General features: G+C 35.6%; 1 protein-coding gene across 1 annotated transcript; it reads right to left on the bottom strand.

The window, feature by feature from the left end:
• Positions 1-729: 729 nt before the first annotated feature.
• LOC134679487 (uncharacterized) lies at positions 730-23262 on the bottom strand. The gene is made up of 8 exons (XM_063538418.1): positions 22919-23262; positions 18638-18767; positions 17422-17643; positions 16278-16467; positions 15907-16133; positions 14734-14914; positions 9095-13886; positions 730-3298 (listed from the first exon to the last, which is right to left on the bottom strand). Exons 1-7 carry the CDS (start codon positions 23259-23261, stop codon positions 13311-13313), a joined length of 1869 nt encoding a protein of 622 aa, XP_063394488.1. The 5' UTR covers position 23262; the 3' UTR covers positions 730-3298; positions 9095-13310.
• Between the last annotated feature and the right edge of the window lie 538 nt (positions 23263-23800).

The following is a 23800-nucleotide window of genomic DNA, read 5'->3' as shown; positions in this document are numbered from 1 at the left end:
TTGTAAGTAAAACTCATTTTATACCTTGACTTCTAAGTTCTAACAAATATTTTACTTAGATAGAATCTATTTTGTTCGTATGAAGTTAGTGACATGAATTTAAAAAACCGGGCAAGTGCGAGTCGGACTCGCGCACGAAGGGTTCCGTACCATAAAGCAAAAAAAAAAACGGAAAAAAATGCAAAAAGAAAACGGTCACCCATCCAAGTACTGATCACGCCCGACGTTGCTTAACTTTGGTCAAAAATCACGTTTGCTGTATGGGAGCCCCACTTAAATCTTTATTTTATTCTGTCTTTAGTATTTGTTGTTATAGCGGCAACAGAAATACATCATCTGTGAAAATTTCAACTGTCTAGCTATCACGGTTCGTGAGATACAGCCTGGTGACAGACAGACGGACGGACAGCAAAGTCTTAGTAATAGGGTCCCGTTTTACCGTTTGGGTACGGAACCCTAAAAAAGCTATAACCCCCGTGGGAGTAAAAAATGGACTAGTCGTGCTGTACATGCGTGTAATAAGTAATAAGAGGCATGCGTGCATAACACTCAGTAGGAACTGAGCAAGTGTGATGAAAAAAATATTACCAGTGTAATTGTAATTAGAAGAATGTAATTGCGCAGCATGGTGCACGATCTGGAGGCCCGGCCGTGCCCCGCCAAGACGAGACAAAGGGCAAAAGGCAGTGCGTTTTATATGTAAGCCTTTAGGAAATAAAATAACAGCTCTACAATGTTAATGTTTATTTCTCTTGTCTTATACAGTTGTTTAACTTTAAAAAAATTGTAACGTTTCGAGGAAAAAGTTCCATGCCAGTAGTGCTGCGCTGGCACCAGCTGGCACCAGCTGGCACCAATAGGTATGGAATCTTTTTCTTGAAAACCATACAAATATAGATTTTTAGTTAACCTTCGGAAAAGTACCAATTGTACAGTCAAAATCTTTCCTGTTCCTAACATTTAAAACATTCGCCCTTAATATGTTCATTGAATACAAAAATGACACGTCAGTGGGGCCACTGGCGATGGATGGGTGGACTAAACAGTACCTTAAGTTTGGGGTACTTTAACCCATAGGGTAAATTTGGCCCTTGAAAACCACATTTCGAAGGTTATTTCGCGGATCAGTAAAGATATAATATATTTTCGTTTTAATTTAATTAGTATGGATATCCGCAAAGTAACGCCTGATTCTAATAACAGAGAGCTGCCGCCATATCTAGAATCGAAGTTACTCTCCCGACATTCTGAAATAACATGAAATTTGACATTTTATGATAATGCCAAGACCAAGTTTCATGTAATTTAAGCGTGTCATTTTATGATGAGGGCGTAACTTTGATTGATTGATTGAGCTCCCACGGAGCCGCTTTTTGGCTGCGCTTTCGTGTGACTTATAATAAGAGTCTAATAAAAAATATAAAAACTTGGCAGTTAACTAATCAACCAGATGACAATGTGCCATAATCTCAATGGCCAAAGTTACCCTTCATGCGGAAGTTTCAGGAAATCAAAAAGCATGTCATAACTATCGAGACGTTTTATCCCCCCGGTAGATCTCAGATTAACTAATTACAAATGCACGCCAGTGCAAGAACTTTTTATACATATTTTAATAATTTAGAGTCCGTCCTATCCGTAGATACAATGAATTAATTGTCGGTGTTTCCAGCAAGTCGGTACATTTAATCATGCTTTCATTCTGTGTTAACCCCTCAACTCTCAGAGTGACTAAAACGTATAATGTTATACGTATTAAATTTAGAATGGAATATTTTTTTTTTGACACGTTATTGAGTCTTCGGAAATTGAGGGGTTAATAGAAGAATGAGTCGTCTCACTCTAGCATAATATAACACCACCGACATCGACAGTCAGTAATTTTACTATGAACATACGTTATGGAAACTAGTTTATGATGATATACACTGCAGTTTGTAAACACCTCTTTATACACATTATGGTTTCTTTTAGCTAACTTAATATCAAGCTAAGTGAGAATTGAATTCAACAGCACCATTTAATATACTCCATACATAAAGACATCGAAGCTAAAGTCTAAATTCTTAATTCTATTTTAACATTCACGTTCAATCACAATTTCATGAGATCCAAGCCGATGTCTTGTCCAATACAATAACAAATATTTTGTTTATATCATACTTCGATAACAATTATCAATCAAATGGCTTAATCGCGACTGATAACGGCTTACGGGGCTCGTGACCCCTGTTTATGGGGACACTTCAGTCTTTTGTACAACTGACATACCTAGACGAATAGGCTCATATATGATACATATTATGCTATATGATGCATACTTACATATTATAGCGCTGGAACATGTTCAGATGTGATTTGGCACAGATGACTCATTTTGTTTTGTAAAATAAGTTGTATAGGTAATGGTAATTTTGTTGTTTCTAATGGTAAGGACTCCAGTCTGAGCTGTGCGGCGAACATACAGACTGAACTACTTTTACTAATAGGCCCACCTCGATATCCTGATAAAAATCAGCGACTTATTTCATACATTTCGCCTACATGTTTTTTGTAATTAGGTTGTCTAGTATGCCTTACATCTTCATCTCTCTAATAGGTATAGCTAGACAAAAACGTAATCACACGGTATAACAATCAATTTGATCTACGAGTAGATAGATGCCAGGATTCAATATTTGCTTCGATACTCTGCCTACTTTTGAGGTATTTAATTTCAAGTCAGTGTATTTATCTACAGCAAAATACAACTCTAATAAAGTATACGGTAAAACGGATTTACATATTATATTGTCCACAAATACCTAAAATTTGTTTACTTTTTACACAATAATTGTAGTGAAACAACAAGCGTACAACTTAAGATTAGGATGCCTTGGTCGAACTTTTAAGATCACATCTTAATCTGTTCTTTACATCTGTGTATCTCGGTCGCACCAATATTATAATTTTGACAATTCACCTCAAGGTAACATGAATATTTAGTTTACACAATAAATCCATTCTTCCATCTAGACACTTATTGAAAAACTTAAGAAGTGAAGACAAGTAAGCTCTGTATGAAATCGACGATCAATAGCAGCTTCGCACTTAGCTGGCCAGCCGTCAATCCTAACACGAGACCGGTACATTAGCAATACCTATAGTAACAATGACCACCATTTTAAAATAACGACTTGCCGCATACAATGCGATATATGGCAGATAAGATATTCAACTCTATTGACAGCTATTAAAGTTAAAATTTAAACAAATATTTTTTATTACATGCATGTTTGTTAGAGGGGTTAAGGTGGTTCTCCTTGCTCGATTTTCATACAACTTTCTTGGCACCCTAGCTCCTATTATATAGGGTTTCTTCACTTGTATATGTAATGTTTGGGTAGTATATATATTTCTGTCTTCGCTTAACGTAAAAAAATACTAGATATTGATTAAAATTATTAAGAAAAAAGCCTTTGAATATTGGTAAAATTTTGCCTCATTGCTTGTTTGTGTGAGTGATGCTTATAGTATCGGTGTAATTCTAACATGGCGACTTCATTTGACAAGTAATCATTTTTAATTTGTCAAAGGTGTAACAGATGGCACTTTAAAACCGCAACACAGATTACCTGTGTATTTTGTTTTATTTTCACTCAATAGAGGGAGGCATATTTAATGCACAAAGCATGTTACGAGTATACCTACTCATTTAAGAATCTCCTTTCTGATATAATTTCATTCCCAGATTTAATATAACTTAATAATTATTATGATTATTACACAATAAAATACATTTATATATTTATAGAAAGGTCAGTCCAAACAATCATTCGCGTTACGGTTGTCCACCGAAAACCCTTGTGAATTCTGCTTTCGTTTCGGTAAATGTTCTCTGGAAAAGCCTATATTTATTGTAACAATTATTTTTAAACTAAAATACCTAGCTATATTTTTCTCAAAAATATATAGGTATGTGGAGAAAAATGTCATCTTCTTGTAAATAAACAATAAGATTGTATAATATCTTCTGCTTGTGCATAACAATAACATTAGTAGATGATATTTTTAGGGTTCCGTACCCAAAGGGTAAAACGGGACCCTATTACTAAGACTTCGCTGTCCGTCCGTCTGTCCGTCTGTCTGTCACCAGGCTGTATCTCACGAACCGTGATAGCTAGACAGTTGAAATTTTCACAGATGATGTATTTCTGTTGCCGCTATAACAACAAATACTAAAAACAGAATAAAATAAAGATTTAAATGGGGCTCCCATACAACAAACGTGATTTTTGACCAAAGTTAAGCAACGTCGGGAGTGGTCAGTACTTGGATGGGTGACCATTTTTTTTTTGCTTTTTTTTTTGCATTATGGTACGGAACCCTTCGTGCGCGAGTCCGACTCGCACTTGACTGGTTTTTTTCAAAAATGCTGCCTTTCACCCGAGTTAAAACACTCTACTTTTCATTTCGCACACGAGGAAAGTAAAATGCATGTGTTTTTTTAAATACATTTTTATAGGAGGTATTTTTGAGAGTAGGTATTTTCAATTAACAATTTGGCCAAAAGTAATTTATGGAATGGGGAGTCAAATATCAGAATGGAAATTGTATAACAAATCCATTTATACCCAAATTTCAATTGCTTATTGTAAAAAGAATAATAAAATCGTACTTGGAATTGGAACCTAAACTGCTCTAGTGCAGAAACGTATCATTTCCTGCACACCTTTTACAACAACAATGACCCTCTTTCATATATTCGGTCAAATTGTGCTTTTTGAAAAACTAATTATAGCCAGCCTTTTATGAATGTAGTATGATACCTTAGGGTATGGTGCTTTACGCACACTAGCGTCCCTTCCCCTCCCCCTGACGCAACCCACCCTTTTTGCATGAAATATGTCCCGGTTCACAGTTTTTTACATTTTTTGAGGAAAGTATACATTTTAGGAAAAAAGTGTCAATGAAAGAAATAATCCTTAATAAATTCTTAATAAAAAAGGTCATATTCATTTTTTTTATATGATGCACCTAATTCATGTATTAGCTTGTCAAAATTCGAAATAACATAGTTTTTACTTAGGGTTCGAAACTCATTTATTATACACGGTGTAACATGAGGAAACCGAATAATTTTAACAGCGTATTCCTGATCACATTTAGAGACAAAAATGTCCTATAAACTTTTTGAAATTCGCCTAGTTTCAGAGTTAATACCAATTTAAAAAAATAAAACAAGTTTCTATTGTTACATAGTTCAAAACGCCTTTTTGATGGCGATGTTGCTACTATGGGATTTAGTCTAAATATCCTTATTGATATGTCAAAAAGTGACAAGTAACACTTTGCAAAAACTAAGTTTTACGAAAAAAAAACCATTTTAAGTGACAAGTGTACCAATAGCATTTAATTTTTATATACAAATTCATTCATAAAATTAAGAAAAAAAACCAAACAAAATTTTTTTTTTTTGGCGAAATTGACCTAAACACATATTACATCTTTTCCTTTTTTTTGACCTCATGTATACATTTTAGGATAAAAGTGTCAATGAAAGAAATAGTTCCTTATTAAATTCTTAGTAAAAAAGGTTATATTCATTTTATAACACTTATTATACAAGGTGTCCTCAAGAAATGCGAAAGATTTTATTTCTGAGGTCAAATTAAAAGAAGGAAAAAATGTTTGTATGAGTTTAGGTCAATTTCGCCGAAAACAATTTTTTTTATTGTTTTGATAGATAGATAGATAGATAGATAGATAGTTAGATAGATAGATAAATCATTTATTTGACAGCTGCAATGACACACAATATAATTTTAAACACATCATAACAGAAAGAAAAAACAATAATTATTACACTAACAAAGAAAATTGAGTTACAAAGAAAGTTTTTAGGGTTCCGTATCTCAAAAGGAAAAAACAGAACCCTTATAGGATCACTCGTGCGTCTGTCTGTCTGTCCGTCTGTCACAGCCGATTTTCTCCGGAACTACTGGACCAATCAAGTTGAAATCTGATACACATATGTAAGTTTGTAAACAAATGAATTTTAAACATGGGGGCCACTTTTGGGGGGTAAATGAAAAAAATAAAAAATAAAAATTTTCAAACTATATCATGTTACATATCAAATGAAAGAGCTTATTGTAAGGATCTCAAATATATATTTTTTATAATTTTCTAATAAACAGTTTAGAAGTTATTCAAGAAAATAGGCAAAAAATGACTATTCCCCCCTCCCCCTTTATCTCCGAAACTACTAGGTTTAAAATTTTGAAAAAATACATAAAATAGGTCTATACCTATAGATGACAGGAAAACCTGTTAGAAATGTACAGTCAAGCGTGAGTCGGACTTAATTACAGTTTTTGATCCGACTCCTACGGATTTTTTAAAGATTTCACTCACGTTTCGCATAAATAATGTTTAGTTTTAAGTTTATAAAATACAAATGTATGTTAGTCTGTAAGGTATTTGTAATATGGGCCTTGTTCCCTGAATTAAATATCTAAATAAATAAAATAAAAAATACATTGTTAAAAATTGTGTAATATACGGAATCCTTGGAACGCGAGTCCGACTCGCACTTGGCCGCCATTTTTTAATTTTTTGAATATATATGTATGTACATAAAAAGTAAATGTTATTGGTAAACTTGTCAGTTAACATGGATTTTTACTTTTTTTCGTAAAACATAGTTTTTGCAACGTGTTACTTAATTGTCACTTTTTGACATATCAATAAGGATATTTAGACTAAATCCCATAGTAACAACATCGCCATCAAAAAGGCGTTTTGAACTATGTAACAATAAAAACTTGTTTTATTTTTTTAAATTGGTATCAACTCTGAAACTAGCCGCATTTCAAAAAAGTTTATAGGACATTTTTGTCTCTAAATATGATCAGGAATACGCTGTCAAAATTATTCGGTTTCCTCGTGTTACACCGTGTATAATAAATGAGTTTCGAATCCTAAGTAAAAACTATGTTATTTCGAATTTTAACAAGCTAATACATGAATGTGCATCATGTAAAAAAATCAATATGACCTTTTTTATTAAGAATTTATTAAGGATTATTTCTTTCATTGACACTTTTTTCCTAAAATATATACTTTCCTCAAAAAATGTATAAAATTGTGAACCGGGACATATTTCATGCAAAAAGGGGGGGTTGCGTCAGGGGGAGGGGAAGGGACGCTAGTGTGCGTAAAGCACCATACCCTAAGGTATCATACTACATTCATAAATGGCTGGCTATAATTAGTTTGTCTTCCCCATACATTAGAACACAATTTAACCGAATATAGCATGAGAAATGAAACGGATATTTCTTGTTTTCTTTGCATTAGCATTTTTCTCTCGATAATTTAATCAATTTGCAACATAAGTAGAAGAATCCTCATATATCCATAAATATCAAAATATATAAAAGGACATACATTTTCAGAAGAATTCCCCGTGCGAGCGTGCGACGTTGCCAAATGGTTTAAAGTACAACATGCTCGCAACGTTTGGATGTCAATAACTCGAAAATGAAAAATTATATTTCAAATCAATTCAAACTTGATATTTTTGACAGTAATGGGTTACTTAAATAAGAAGGCATTTTTGGCCCGGGTCTACTATGGTCAAATGGTCTAGTGGCTTTTAGCTACTGAGTATAAGTCTAACAAGTTGAACAGCATGACAGGGTTCAAACCACGAACAAAGACTCATTTCTTTTTGTATTTATTTATTTTGTTTCATCTTTTTGGTAATTTTATATGCCTTATTTTAAAAGTTATTTTAAGTAAATGTGTTGTATTTGATTATTTCATGTAGGTATATCATTTCAATAAAATTTTGGAAAGTTTTATACCTGGTCAAGCAAATCTTGTCAGTAAAAAAACCGGGCAAGTGCGAGTCGGACTCGAGCACGAAGGGTTCCGTACCATAATGCAAAAAAAAAAGAAAAAAAAACGGTCACCCATCCAAGTACTGACCACTCCCGACGTTGCTTAACTTTGGTCAAAAATCACGTTTGTTGTATGGGAGCCCCATTTAAATCTTTATTTTATTCTGTTTTTAGTATTTGTTGTTATAGCGGCAACAGAAATACTTAATACTATCACGGTTCGTGAGATACAGCCTGGTGACAGACGGACGGACGGACGGACGGACGGACAGCGAAGTCTTAGTAATAGGGTCCCGTTTTACCCTTTGGGTACGGAACCCTAAAAAGGCGCGAAATCCAAATGTTCTATGAACGATATCCCTTCGCGCCTACATTTTTTTAAATTTGCCGCCTTTTTCTACTGACAAGATCTGCTTGACCAGCTATACTTCGTCGATAGTTGACTTCTTATGTACCTACCTATTCTGCGATCCTAATTAGCCTCATGCATGACTTTTTTTAAATTATTTTAATCATTATTTATATCCTTTGAAAACCGGAAAATAAAAATACTTTTATAAATCTTCCCATAATATTATTAAAAAATAATTAAATACTGAAAATATTTTACTCACGTAAGTTTAGTTTCGAAGAATAACATACGCTTAAAATAATTCAAAAGAGAATGCTAAAATTATAAAATAAAAAAAAAACTGGCATTGTCGGGGTTTGAACCATGTATCTTAGCTACAATCTGATTTTTTTCAAAATAGAGGCTACGGGTGCCACGAGCACATGACAGTTGATGGTCGAAAACATTAGTTGCTTCTGAATGCCTTGTAATTCTTAATCGTTGCTCAAACAAGAATTTATTATTTAATTTCCAATCTTTTTTCAACAATAAACATTTCATCCGCTGCGCCCTCTAGGTTACTTTACTGTAACATTACGAATCTGCTGACATTTGACACTGACTTTAAGGTGACTTTAAGTACGTAAGTGTGCGTGAATGCAAGAAATTGCAATATTTTGCAGTTGGATTCCGGTAATAACGAAATGAGACAATGTTGAGTTGAACATGTCTCGATTTGGATGTAGTATTTTTTATAGTTTTCGCACATATCAACACATCTTATGAAACTTTGTATTTTGGGAGAAATAGTGAAAATCCACAATTCGTGCACAGTGACGCCATCTTTTGGCTGATAATCGGCATCCCATCCCTAGACATCCACCATGGTTGTTGAATAAATTCAGAGGGAGATGAATATTGTGAACGATAGCATAACAGGATTTTATTTATATTTTATTTCTTCTTTAAAAAAAATAATCCATAGTCCATAGCATTCTAAATTGTCGAATTCATATCGAGGTGTAGGTACATTAGGAACAACAATGCTTTGCATATTATTTTTCAGCAATACACGCTAACCGAGGGTGTCGCAATGCGTAAATGTAGTGGTAAGGAATCTAGTCTTATTTTGAAAATAATGTCCTTGGTTTTGTGAGACTCTGCGCTTAAAAACTTACGTTATTTTAATGTGTAGGATGACTTTTTGTAGAATAACCTGAAAGGACAAGATTCCTCCGTCTTTAAGGCGTATCCAGATTCGCCAATCTGATTCAATTGCCCGATCGTATCAGGAGGTGCGGACGCAAATACCAATTTGGCTCGCCGAATTCAACCGCCGATAATGACCGATATTACCGATAAATTGAGGCGCGGACGCAAGAATACCAATTTGTGAGGCCAGTTTCGTTCTGGGGCATTATTTCAATTTAGAGGGCACTAATATCACCATAAATCTAAAATTGGAAATCGACGCCAGTTTCATTTCTGTTCAAATCGACCGATTTGGATACCACTTGAGTCTCGGGTCGAGTCGTTTATTGCGTCCTTTTTAAGCGCAACTCAAAAGGACCTGCCGGCCTAGCCAAGGTTACAATCGCTATCGCTTCGACAACGAAAAGCTTTATGTCTCTCTATCACTTTTCCATATTTAGTGCGACAGTGACAATTGCGTTTCGATCGCTACGGAGCGTAAGCGATTGACATCTTGGCTACGCAGCCTGAGAATCCGAATAAAGACTCCGTCAACAATTTTGTAGGTTTTATCTAAATACTGATAGCAGTAAAGTAAATAAGCGTGGACGACCTGTCTGGCCTAATGGATATAGTGACCCTGCCTATGAAGCCGATGGTCATGGGTTTTAATTATTATAAGGCCATTTATTTGTCTGATGAGCACGAATACTGTTCCTAACCTGAGTCATGGGCGTTTTCTATGTATTTAAGTATTTATATATTATATACATATATTGTTTTCCAAGTTCTTACAACACAAGCCTTATTGAGCTTACATTTGTGTAATATTTTCCTATAATATTTATTTATTTTGTATTGTGTATGTAACATAACCCATAAATTTAAAGTTATTTAAAAAATTTACAGTTAAGACTCGGGTCTCTAACAAGTTGAATAGACCTCGAGTTTCGACTTGAGTCGAGTCTTAAGGGGCCCACTGATTAACAGTCCGTCGGACGGTATTGGCCTGTCAGTTGTTCGGAACTGTAAACGACGGCCACTCCAAGGGACGCAGCCATGCGCTAGAATGAGATAGCAATATCACTTGCTCCCTCTAACGCATAAATGCGTCCCTTGGTGTGGCTGGCGTTGGCCCATCGTGTAGAGGAGCCATAAAGCAGAGGACCCAAATGACTTGAGTCTTAACCAACAATAGATATCGCCACACGCTTGGCTGATTCGATTCGGGCTATTCAATATCGATTTTTTTTATAAAAATTACTAGTTTAAATAACTTGTGAGTTTATCGTCGGGTGACAAGCGAAAGTCACTAACACCATTGAAATTATTAGACAATAAACCGTGTTACAAGTGTAATATAGTACATTGTTACTTTAATTTTTTGATAGCACTTAGTGAATTTTGCTTGTCACCCGACGTTATAATCATTAATCACTCGGGTCAATATCAGAGCGTCTTACAGCTACACTTAATTTCTTCAGAGCATTTTGGTGGATATCTGTAACTTTGTACATTTCGCTGATTTTATCGGTTGTTTGCTAGACCTCTCTGACCACTTTAAAGGCCCATTTACATGGTGCGAGTTTCTCGCACGCTTTGGGGCGAGAAATCGTATGACATTATCGTATGCAATAATCGTCAGGCGATTATCGTATAAAAATGTATACACTCATGCGAGAAATAAAAACTCGCCTACGATTATGTCATGCGATACTCGAATGGAGATTATCGCCAGGCGAAATAGTTTACACGGGGAGCTGCGTTCTAGGGAGATATTTGCGTACGATTTCTCGACTCGTCTAAACTGGTTCTCGTATGACATTTTTTCACGTACGTGCGAGTATCGCACGAATCGGTGCGAACCGATTTTTATACGAGTTTTACCTGTCAACTTACGTGATTAGTTACTAATCTTTTCACTATATTGTCAATATTCTTAGTAAATATTTCTTGTTTCTCTCATTATTTTGAATTAATATATTTTAAGTTGCATTTACGAGTATTTTAATATTGGTTCTTGGCTGAAATAACATGACGTTGCTTTTAAGAAAAAATAAGTTGCCGGGAAACGACTACATATAAGTACTGAGATAACGACAACATGGTAGGTAGGTAGGTTGTCATAAATTTCGAAGAGTTGTATATAATATGTAGGTACGTCAATGTTTTCTATGGAAAAAGCAGATTTGTTTCGCGTTCGCGATTTCGGGGTTGGCTCCACACTCTATAAGCTGTTCAGTATGACCTAATTCACCCATCAGAGTACCTATGGTCAAACATCACAAAAGACACTGTATGAAAAGAAAAATATTGTTGTACGTTTTGGCTATTAATAAAACATTTTAAATGTCCCAAAAAACGCATAAAATTGGGACTACAAAAAACATGAACTCGAAAGTCTCGAAATGCGATTCTCGCATTAAAATTTTGTTTACACGGAGACATCCAATCAGCAAAGGCGAGGCGATTATCGCTCCTTCTAGTACGATATCGTATGTTTAGTTTACATGATACAATATTTTTTCTCGTGCTACGATAATCGTGCGTTCGAGGCGAGAAACTCGAACCATGTAAATGGGCCTTAAGTCTATAAAAAATACATCCAAAGAAAATATGCGGCTGAAAAGATTTGACATCGATCTAATTAAATATGTGCGTATTTACTTTCCATTGTATGCTACTAAATATTAACACTTAACTAAGATTCACAGCTCTAAACAGTTACATAACTCTTAAAAATAATAAGCAATAGAAAAATATATTTTTTCGCTGATTCTGCAGCGGTAGAAAATTATATGCAGTATGTTATCTGATATAAAATACATACATATGTATAGGACCTTAAGATTTGTAATCATTTAAATAAAACGGGAATCAAAGTAAATTACGAGAAACTACAATTCTTTTTAAAAGCATTGTAATCGAATCAAACTTTAGAGCCCACAAGGGGCGCAAGAAATTGTAGTCTGTAGTGTGAACTTTGGTGTAAAAAATGTATTCATGAGTGCTTGCTGCTTATTGTCATTGAATTCGTTTGTTCTTGTCATTTGTGTTCGTTGGAAAAGGACGAAACACATTTTACTAAAAGAAGCATTTGAAATTTATGAATAAGGCTATAATGACGATAAGGATATAATGAAGGGTATATAGTGAGAAATCTACACTCTTCTTAATTCCTTGTAAACGATATGGAGGAATACCGACCTTGTGACCGGACGAGGGTGAAGCTTCTCCGTTTCAGTTTGGGCCTACATTTTTCGTATGTCTGCCGTTGCGGTCTCGTCTGCACATCGTATTTATCACCCGAATCTCGTGACACTTTGTGTGCAGGCTCGATAAATATATGGAGTTTTAGTGCTCCATACAATACTTTGTTTTTGTCGATTAGGTTTTTAGTTTTCTTTTTAATTTCAGAGCCATTTACATTTACTCAGTTTTAAGCTGCGACGGCACATGTACACATTCCAGGTTCACAGGACAGACTATAAATGTAATGATTACTGGACATTTTAATACGAAAATAATACAATACACTGTGTCAACACATTGTGTCCTGGAGGTACTCGATAGATTTCAACCAAATAATATAATTGACGGTATACGATACGAGTAAATAATCAACATTGTATGTATATCGTATCCGTTATTTTTTGTTTTTTACCTTCTATGTTCTAAATGGTAAGTATATCTAGTGATTTTTTTATATGAAAGTTTCTACGAAAAATCAACATTGCAAAAAATATCTAATAACATACCGTAGACATTTGGTTAAAATCTGACGTTTAACTCTAGTCAACTGTATTAAAAAAACTACTTAAATAAAAACAATGAAGTAATCAGTTATGTTTGCATAATAATAAGCGAGAACGATAGTAAGTTAGGAAATAATAAGATTGTGATTAAACCTTGAGTTTCTTGGGCGGGCGCAGCGCGTACTGCGGCGGCAGCGCGCGCTTGTCGGCGGCGGGCGCGCGCCGCAGCATGCGCCGGTTCAGCTCCGCGTCCATTTTGCGAGCCAACTCTAAATCCTTCTTTTCCTGCTCCATCTGTTTCACAATCCTCAGTTGTTCTTCAAATATTTTTTTAACATCGCAATGCTGCAATGGACTAGACAAATTCTTTACGGCTAAATTGACTTTATTGTTATTTACAGAGTCTGAATTGAATGGTGGGCTATTTCGTTCTTTCTTAGCACTATTTTTCTTAGATTCGCTTCTCAAGTACGGTTTTCTTTCAGAAACCGCTTGTCTGGCTTTCGCTTTGGCCTTTTTAGGTGTTGTTTCATTTTCAGCTTTCGAAATACTTCCCATAGACCTTGTGCGTCGCAACCTTGTTTCTTTGTTCAGTTTATCGATGCCATCGACTTGAATGCAGTTTTTACTTTTACTCGCTATATTTCTTCTAGTTACTGCTTCAGAAACGGAATTTCCCGTCGTACTTTCCTTTGCCTTCGTTTCCGACTGGTTTGTAACACCCTGTAAAAATATAACAATCAACTATTTGAATACTAAATAAAACCCTGTATCTCACGATCGCGAAAGAATATTGGAACAAAGAAAGGAACACCTTATTTAAATAAATAAAATATAATTATTACAGGACATTATTACACAAATTGACTAAGTCCCACAGTAAGCTCCATAAGGCTTGTGTTGGTTACTTAGACAACGATATATTACTACATCTTATAAAACCAAGTCCCCGCCGCGTCTGTCTGTTTATGTGTATGTATGTTCGCGATAAATTCAAATACTACTGAAAGGATTTTTATGCAGTTTTCACCTATGAACAGAGTGCTTCATGTGGAAGGATTAGGTGTATAATCTGTTAAGGTTCTACCCGTGCGAAGCCGGGGCGGGTCGCTAGTATATTTTTTTATATATTTAAAAATACTTAAATACATAGAAAACACCCATAACTCACGAACAAATATTGGTATGAAAATGAAAATTATCACACAAATAAATGCCCTTAGTGGGATTTCCACCCGGGACCATCGGCTTTAAAGGCATGCTCAGTATGCTCACTACCCATTAGGCCAGGCCAAAAATAACAATTAATATAGTTCGTTTTTTTTAGCATTAGAAATAAGGTAAACAATCTTGATTTGTCTTTTAATTGAAAAACACGTTTTAAAAATAAGTTACGACATATAATTATGTAACAATTATGTATCTAATACGATCATTTATATTCTTCTGCTTTTATAAGTAACAGTTTTTGAATTTTAAAAAGCGTTTTTCGTCGCTCACCTTCTTGCAAGTTCTTTCTAATGCTAAAAAAACGAACTATAGTACTTAGTACTTTTAAAGAAGTACGGACCTTAGTGAGTGCTATGACAAATGCAGAGGGCAAGTTATGCTCCAGGGAGTGGTTGCGCAAGAGACACAGGCCTTCAACATACTGCATTTGGGTGGGTGGTTCTTTGTGAACCAGCGCGGTCTCTGGTCTCTCCAGGCGAATTACGGGCACACGTAGCGGAAACCCCCTCTTCGCATTGTAACTGCAGGAAAAATACAAAATATAAATGCACCGTGTATTATGTAAATAAAAACACTTGTGTTCTCAGGATAGCTTTGTTACGTTACGTATATGTAATAAAATATTGTATGATAATATGGGACAGTTTTTGTCTGCTTAGTTAACAATTTATATAACAATGTAACCGGTCCAGTTAATTTGTTATACTAACTTGATTACTAGATCTGGGCGTTTAGTTGCTTGTACGAGTAACCCACGTGTAGAACTTTCAGTTGGGAAAAGGAAATGCCTTAAACTATAAAAATTTAAAATGCCCACTTGTGCCCCCAAATTAAATACAGTCAGCAGCTAAAAACGAAGCATGAGAGATATATAAATTACTTTAACGCAATTTGTTATTCAGAAAATAAGAGCGCTTGTAGATACATTTCAACATCTCAATTGCTTAGGTACTTCAGCTGCTGACTGTAAGCCTGCAAGACTAAAATATTTGTTAATAAATCAATCAATATTGTAGACGATGAATGTTTAAAATATTATCATTACATTCATTCTTTCAGTTTCACTTTTTTTAAGGCACGTATACATGCATTAAGGTCGTTTCAGACACGTCCCAATTTTATATTAAGATCGGATTGTGTATGGTTTTAGCCTTTTTCCGATCAGAATGTAAATGGCGCCAATAAATTCAAGAGAATTAACCTTCAAAATATTTTCTTGTGTTTGACTTTCCTCATAGTCGAAAAGTAGAGTGTTTAACTCGGATAAAAGTAACCATCTCACTCTCGAACTATTGGCGATCAGCGATAACACTTCGTTCGAGCGCCAAATTATCTCGAGTGATACTTAGGGCATACTGAAAATTCCGAACTGGCCACTTAGAAAAAATAAGTCAATCTCATATATCAGAATCCAGAAATTTTCAGTATGGCCCACGTATGATTCACTTTCCACCCTTGGTTAACAATTTACTACTACTATCATCATAAAAACGGAACATAAATATTCACAAACCTCGTCGCCGTTGTTCCTTGCACCGGCTTAAAATAACAGAGCTCTTGCCTCATAGAGTCAACACTGCCGCTCGCCACACTGCATTTATCCAAAGTATTAATTTTATGTTGGAGTATCCCGGTGTACGGCAACGATACAGGTAAAGACTGTGTTGCATTCAGTGTTTTAGCTGGATCTTTTTCATCAGTAGAAATTGAGTGATTTGCGTGAGGTAGTACGTCGGTTTTCTGGAAAGTAAATTCATTATATTTTTACGTTAGTTATATTGTCTATTAAAATTATATAAAGGTCTTGGGTAGTATTACACTTTGTGTAACTAAACTTCAATAACTACTAATATAAGCATATTAGCTAACTTCTACTTTACATACCTTTGTTTTACTGTCGCCATTCTCTTTATTCCAAATTCCAGAAATATTTCTAATTTTCTTATCTAGGATATTTTTGAGAAATTTGCTATAACTGGGCACCATTTCAGGAGATCCCCGAGTTTCGCTTTTAGTTGGTGCGTAATCTGAACCGTTGCTGCTGTTAGTGCTGTCATCAATTAACAGTGGGTTACTGGAAATTATGACATAAAATAAACTCATAAAAATGTTTTGGATTTCTCGTTCCACTATAGGTACTCGTAGTACAGGTATAGGCAGGAGGTAGTGGTTACAGTAACGCCAATGAACGCAAGGAATACAGAGGCAAGATGGCAAGAAGTCAATCGTACATCGACAAACGCCGGGTTATTCCCACTAGTTACTACCAAGTTCTTACCAGTGGTAACTACTGGGATTTTTTTTTCCCACCTTTTACCACTGGGAACTACCACTATCCTACACACTACTACACTAGTTACCACTGGTAAAAGGTGGGATTTTTTTTTCCCAGTAGTTACCACCAAAATATTGTTAGAATTCAATACCTACTAATAACTTGGTGGTAACTAGTGGGAATAACCCCAAACGCCAGACGAAAAGTAAATGTATCGGGATCTTCCGGATGACATGTGTTACGAAGTCACGTGACTATTTTCATACATTATTTCATTTTTGATTGGCGTTTTCTATCAACGATTAGTACCTTGGCTAGGCCTTTCTGTATGTAAATTCAATTCGATATTTATTAATGAAAAAAAGCATTCATGAGTAGAAGTTTCAAATTTCTGCCTCATAGATACACTTGGTGATGGACTGATGGTAGGAATCATTTACAAGAGCTAGATAATAATAATTGACATACATACATGAATACAATTTTTCGAACAATATTAAAATAGTAAACTTATGTTAAAATTAGAAGACTATCTCTTATTAGGTATCGTCTTGGGTCGTCCCATTCGTTTTTCGTCAAGTTCTTACATTATTCTTATTCTGCTTTCATCGCGCATTCTACATTGAAAGCCACCGATGATTGTGACGAATGTAGAATGGGTGACGAAAACAGAATAGGACTAATTTAAGAACTTGACGAAAAACGAATGGGACGACCCAAGACGATACCTCTTATCAAAAAGGGAACACTCACACTTTGTAACTTGTAGATGTCTTAGTTAAAAATGCTTCTATTTTTGCTGTTTTTAATCTGGGTTTAGCAGGAGCCAATGTATGACGGTGTCTATTAGCAGGGGCCACTCTTTTACTATGTTCTTTATTATTTTCTTCTTGTACTTTTTTGGCCAATATTTCATCTTGCTTTATGATTCCTAGATACTTCTTATGGGTTTCATCCTCTTCTTCCTGGATCTTCCTATAATAATAGAAGGTATAAACATAAACTGGCCTCCTGACCTATAATTCATGGATAAAAACCGGGCAAGTGCGAGTCGGACTCGCGCACGAAGGGTTCCGTACCAAAATGCAAAAAAAAAAAAACAAAAAAAAGCAAAAAGAAAACGGTCACCCATCCAAGTACTGACCCCTCCCGACGTTGCTTAACTTTGGTCAAAAATCACGTTTGTTGTATGGGAGCCCCATTTAAATCTTTATTTTATTCTGTTTTTAGTATTTGTTGTTATAGCGGCAACAGAAATACATCATCTGTGAAAATTTCAACTGTCTAGCTATCACGGTTCGTGAGATACAGCCTGGTGACAGACGGACGGACGGACGGACGGACGGACGGACGGACGGACGGACGGACAGCGAAGTCTTAGTAATAGGGTCCCGTTTTACCCTTTGGGTACGGAACCCTAAAAAAGATGTGCCATGTTTTGACAGGGTAGGGTCACATCATGCTAATAAACGAGGAGCGGCTAAAAAGTTCTAGGCCTAAGACTGTAAGTGAAAGGAAAGTATTAAAACAATACCACAATTTCCTTACATTTTTGGTGATCATGATCATCATTAAAATAATCAAACGAACAAAATACGATATTTACTGGGTACGTTTAAACGGTACTTTAGTACTTTTGAACACCGCGAATACTTCTTACAACATTATGTAGTATGAAAATAAACTATTGACAATTAATCATAATAAGTTGCTCATAAGTATTTCTATATTTCTTGACATTGTATCTCACTTTTTGACATTTTTAGTGATGGTTGTAATTTTTTGTGTATAGCTTTTTGACATTTTAGTGACGTTTGTAATTTTTCTTTAGTGTATGTTCCTAATATAATATATTATACTGTACTGTATGACTACCTAATGTAAGTTAGCATGTAAAAAAAATTCAAACACAATACTGTATTGTTATGAAATAAAGAATTGAATTGAATTGAAAAAAAGGTACACAAACTTTATAAGAATTGTGGTTTCTTCAAGTTGCTTCTGCTCCTGCTGTAAGCGCTCTGCTTGCAGTCTCTTAAGTTCTGCCTCATACTCTGCTCTTATTTCACCAGGTGCACTGAGACATACAGTGGATTGATCTAGAAAACAAAAATTATACATGTTTCGAAATATGCTTACTTAAGATAATTCCCATTATTATTATGATTTGTATCTCCTTAGATATCACGGGCCCATAATCCCGGTTTTTTATTATTAAGCTTTGTTTCCCGTGTTTTGTTTTCTCTTGTGTTTTTTTATTTTTTTTCTTTACAGTAATTTAATTACACGGTCCCTTTTTTGGTAAAAGCCTCCTCCATCTTTAGCCATCTACTTCTATCCATAGCGACGCTCATCCATTCTTTTCCTGCCGTCTGTATTATATCGTAATAATTCCCATACAGATGTATAAACCGGCTAACACAAGCAAGAAGCGTTCATGGGCATACGTCACAAAGCCTGGAAATACATACTGCTTCAAATAGTATAAATTATACGAAAATAACTACAGATGTAAAAATTTCTTTGTGGATGCCATATGTGATTATTATCTTAGATCATTTAGTAACTGGAGACGCTTTGGATGTCATTTTCTGTACAAATCCATCTGCCAATTTTTGCAGGGGAGGGGCACATCAAATGTATGGCTATTTCTACATGATTTTTACGTCTTGGTATGCCAAAAGTTCATCATTGATACAAACAAAATAACTTGTTGGTGAAAAACTGACAACAGTCCCAGTGATGGATCATTAGGACAATGAGAAAGCTTTCATATTTCCTGGCAATGATCACTGTGTTTTCATTGGAAATAAATTAATATAATTGTACAAGTATTAGTTTTCATTGTGATTATAAGAATCTCTGCTAGAAAGCAATTACCCCAATTATTTATTTAGTCCATTACGACTACTTAAGTTAAATTTACAGTTACTTAAATTTGAATGTAAAAACATGTAAAATGAATGTATGCAAATTTATACATTTTCCTTAATTTTATGTTTTTCGGAATTTCCTATTATTTTGAACACATTTTAAAAAATAGTAGCGCTGCTAAAATCATAACCCTTTATGGACTCTGGTAAAAAGAAAAACTAGACTTAAGGTTCCTCACATATACCTGTGAGGAACCTTAAGTCTAGTTTGGCATATAGGTACAATTTATTATCATATTGGAAAACCATCATAGGGCAAGAAATCTCGTGTTTGTATACTTAGGTCTCTCAGACCCAGTCAGGAAGAGCTTCACTGTTGCTCTACTGGTCAGTAAGTTACTTGTGTAATACATAAATAGTGGTACTTATGTAATAGAACATTTTTTGCTAAGGGCCACCATTTTAGAGATATTTACTAAAAAGTATAAAAAGGGACGTTAAAACCCCCCACCCTTTAGCTTCTTCGTCAGGCCCCGATACTTTTAATACCTTGTTTAATACACCTTATTTAATTCCCTACAACTATGCCAAAATTTGTTTACACAAGAATTATTTCTCCTGTAATTCCTTCGTTTGGTGGCCTATTGGTCCAGAGAAGTACTAAGTTAATAAACATACAAATACAATACACACAATTTTGTAACATCAAGCTATTAAGGTGGTTCGCCTAGGTTACTCAAAACCTAACTCTCGCTAGATGGCACCACTTTTGCAAAATTTCAGATTTTATTTTTTTGTGAAATGGTCTTGGTATTTGTATACTTAAAAGTATGTTTCGCGCACTCTTTAAGTAAATATTGAACTATTAAAATAAACATTGAATACTTCATTGTGCAAAAACCACCTTTTTAATTCGACGGAGTGTTGCTGTCACGCTTTTTCCTACTATTACTCACACATGCAAACAGTGTTTCCGTGATCCTTGTAGTAGACAATTTCACACAACGTAAGTATGTTGCAATAGCGTAACGGTATGTTCGTGGAAATACGTGCAAGAGGATTGGGGTTCAAGACTGGTGCGAGTAGGTAATTTCTTTTTGTTTCTCCTTTGTGTTATCTTACCTTTAAACCAGCAATTATTAGATATATAATTATTTATTTATATATTTGGATGAAACGGCTCTAACGATTTCGATGAAATTTGCTATAAGGGGTTTGATCTCTTAGCTAGGTCTATGAGAAAACGCGCATTTTTGAGTTTTTATGTTTTGTAAGCTTTGGTCGGTCTCCCAGATATTCAATCTCCGCTTGGCAACTAATCCCAGAATTGGCATGCGCACTAGTTTTTACGAAAGCGACTACCTGACCTTCCAACCCAGAGAGTAAACTTATTTGGATTAGTCCGGTTTCCTCACATTGTTTTCTTTCACCGAAAAATAGGTATCGGTGTATAAATAGGTAGGTATCAAATGCTATTTCGTACAAAAGTTCGAAAAATCATTGGTACGAGCCGGGGTTAGAACCCGCGACCTCCGAATTGCTTTCCGCTAGGCCAGCAGCGCTTCCCCCACATACTCAGTGTTATCAGGTTTTTAGGGTTCCGTACCCAAAGGGTAAAACGGGACCCTATTACTAAGACTTCGCTGTCCGTCCGTCCGTCCGTCCGTCCGTCTGTCACCAGGCTGTATCTCACGAACCGTGATAGCTAGACAGTTGAAATTTTCACAGATGATGTATTTCTGTTGCCGCTATAACAACAAATACTAAAAACAGAATAAAATAAAGATTTAAATGGGGCTCCCATACAACAAACGTGATTTCTGACCAAAGTTAAGCAACGTCGGGAGGGGTCAGTACTTGGATGGGTGACCGTTTTCTTTTTGCTTTTTTTTGTTTTTTTTTTGCATTATGGTACGGAACCCTTCGTGCGCAAGTCCGACTCGCACTTGCCCGGTTTTTTAAAAATCAAAAACGATTACTCATGAAAGCAGAAGAATATAAATGATCGTATTAGATTTAAAATTGTTACATATTTGCCGTAACTTATTTTTTAAAATGTGTTTTTCAATTAAAAGACACGTCAAGATTGTTTACCTTATTTCTAATGCTAAAAAAAACAAACTATAGTAATAATTGTGTTTTTCATTCATAGACAAAATCCATTATTTTTAACCACAGGAAATTTTATACACTTCTTTTTAGGGTTCCGTACCCAAAGGGTAAAACGGGACCCTATTACTAAGACTTCGCTGTCCGTCCGTCCGTCCGTCCGTCCGTCTGTCACCAGGCTGTATCTCACGAACCGTAATAGCTAGACAGTTGAAATTTTCACAGATGATGTATTTTTGTTGCCGCTATAACAACAAATACTAAAATCAGAATAAAATAAAGATTTGAATGTGGCTCCCATACAACAAACGTGATTTTTGACCAAGGTTAAGCAACGTCGGGAGTGGTCAGTACTTGGATGGGTGACCGTTTTTTTTTTTGCTTTTTTTTGTTTGTTTTTTTTTTTTTGCATTATGGCACGGAACCCTTCGTGCGCGAGTCCGACTCGCACTTGCCCGGTTTTTATTGCAGTGAGGATGTCCTGATTGTAAAAATCAGAGAGATTAGGTAGAGTATAATTTCTAATTATCTTTGTAAAAATAAAAGAATACGTGTAGCCCATACTTAATAATCGATGTATGATAATAAGAAAAAATAATTAAAAATAAAAAAACAATACGAAATTTAGGTGTAACAAAAATACAAAAAGTTATGTTCCAGCATACAATGACTGGGGATCGAACCGGGAATCTTCCGTTTGCAAGCAAAAAAGCGACTGTTTGCATAACACGCCATGATAGTTCTTAGCTAAGCTGACGAACTTCTCGCTTAGGTCAATTAACTACCTGTCAAATATCAGTGTCAACAAAACTGCACTAAACATGACGGCACTCCAAATTCGAGTCGTGGTCAGCCCGGCAACGTCGGAAATGGTATGGCAACGTCGCAAATGTATCTGTACACGGCATTTGTGACACACACATACGTAAAATTGATGAAAATTTAACTATGATTTTTGCATGATTTCTGTATGAAACATTGTTTTCCTGATAATTTCGCGCAAACGAATATTCGAAAGAAGATAAATGCGGAAATATTTGTGTACTAATAGTGTGTAGTTACTTAATGAGCTTTGATTGAATTTTGTATGAAAAGCGAACCACCTTAAATACAAAACAGAACGTGACAGCCAGCTTGCAGTAGGTGACAGTAGGCAGCAACCTACTGACTACACCAATGACGTTCATTGTTCATTAGCATTTGATAGAATTTATTAATGTTGAAAACGAATTTGCCATAATTTTATAAATAATCATAAATTTGCTTACCTTGACTTAAGTTTAAATCTTCACCTTGTAGTTTAATATTCACTTCATTCGCAAATTTCGTTTTAATTACGTCCCAAAGCTTAATATTAACTATTTTATTTTCTTTTGTTGTGGTTCTTAGCCATGAACCTATTCGCAACCGACATAGGGGACAACACAAAGCATTGTTTTCTATGCTACTTTTAAAGCAGCTCTGGCAAAAGTTATGAAAGCATGGTAATGTCACAGGTTCCATGAGAATGGACTGACAAATAGAGCAAATAACATCTCTCAGTTGAATTTTATCATATTCCAATAAATTATTCTGAGTTTTGACGAGTCTATTCTTTGACTTGGCCGCCATTTTTTCCTAACTACTTTTTTTTAATCCATCAGACAGCGAGTATGTCATACCATAGACTAATAATTATAGGCTTTCTGGTTTGCTAATAATGGCTTCATGTAAATTGGCCACAGAATGTTACACTAGTGTACAGCAGGCTTAAATCGCTTGTATTGCTATAAAGCCCCCTCCAGACTATGCGCGTGAATCGCGGGCGAAGCCGCGAACGCGAGTGTGGAGTGGATTTCGCTGTCTGCGAAAATCGACGCCACACTCGCGTTCGCGGCTTCGCGCCGCGATTCGCGCACGAGTGTGGAGGAGGCTTAATATTGCTCCGTCTCGGAAAACTGAGTCCCTCATAAAGCCCCCTCCAGACTATGCGCGTGAATCGCGGGCGAAGCCGCGAACGCGAGTGTGGAGTCGATTTCGCTGTCTGCGAAAATCGACGCCACACTCGCGTTCGCGGCTTCGCGCCGCGATTCGCGCACGAGTGTAGAGGAGGCTTATGTCTAGATGACCACACGAGACGAAGCGCACGTTCGCTCGTGTGAAAGGTGGTC

This window comes from Cydia fagiglandana, chromosome Z (genome assembly GCF_963556715.1).
Source record: "Cydia fagiglandana chromosome Z, ilCydFagi1.1, whole genome shotgun sequence".
Taxonomy (NCBI): domain Eukaryota; kingdom Metazoa; phylum Arthropoda; class Insecta; order Lepidoptera; family Tortricidae; genus Cydia; species Cydia fagiglandana.
This window is presented reverse-complemented; position numbering and strand designations above follow the sequence as displayed.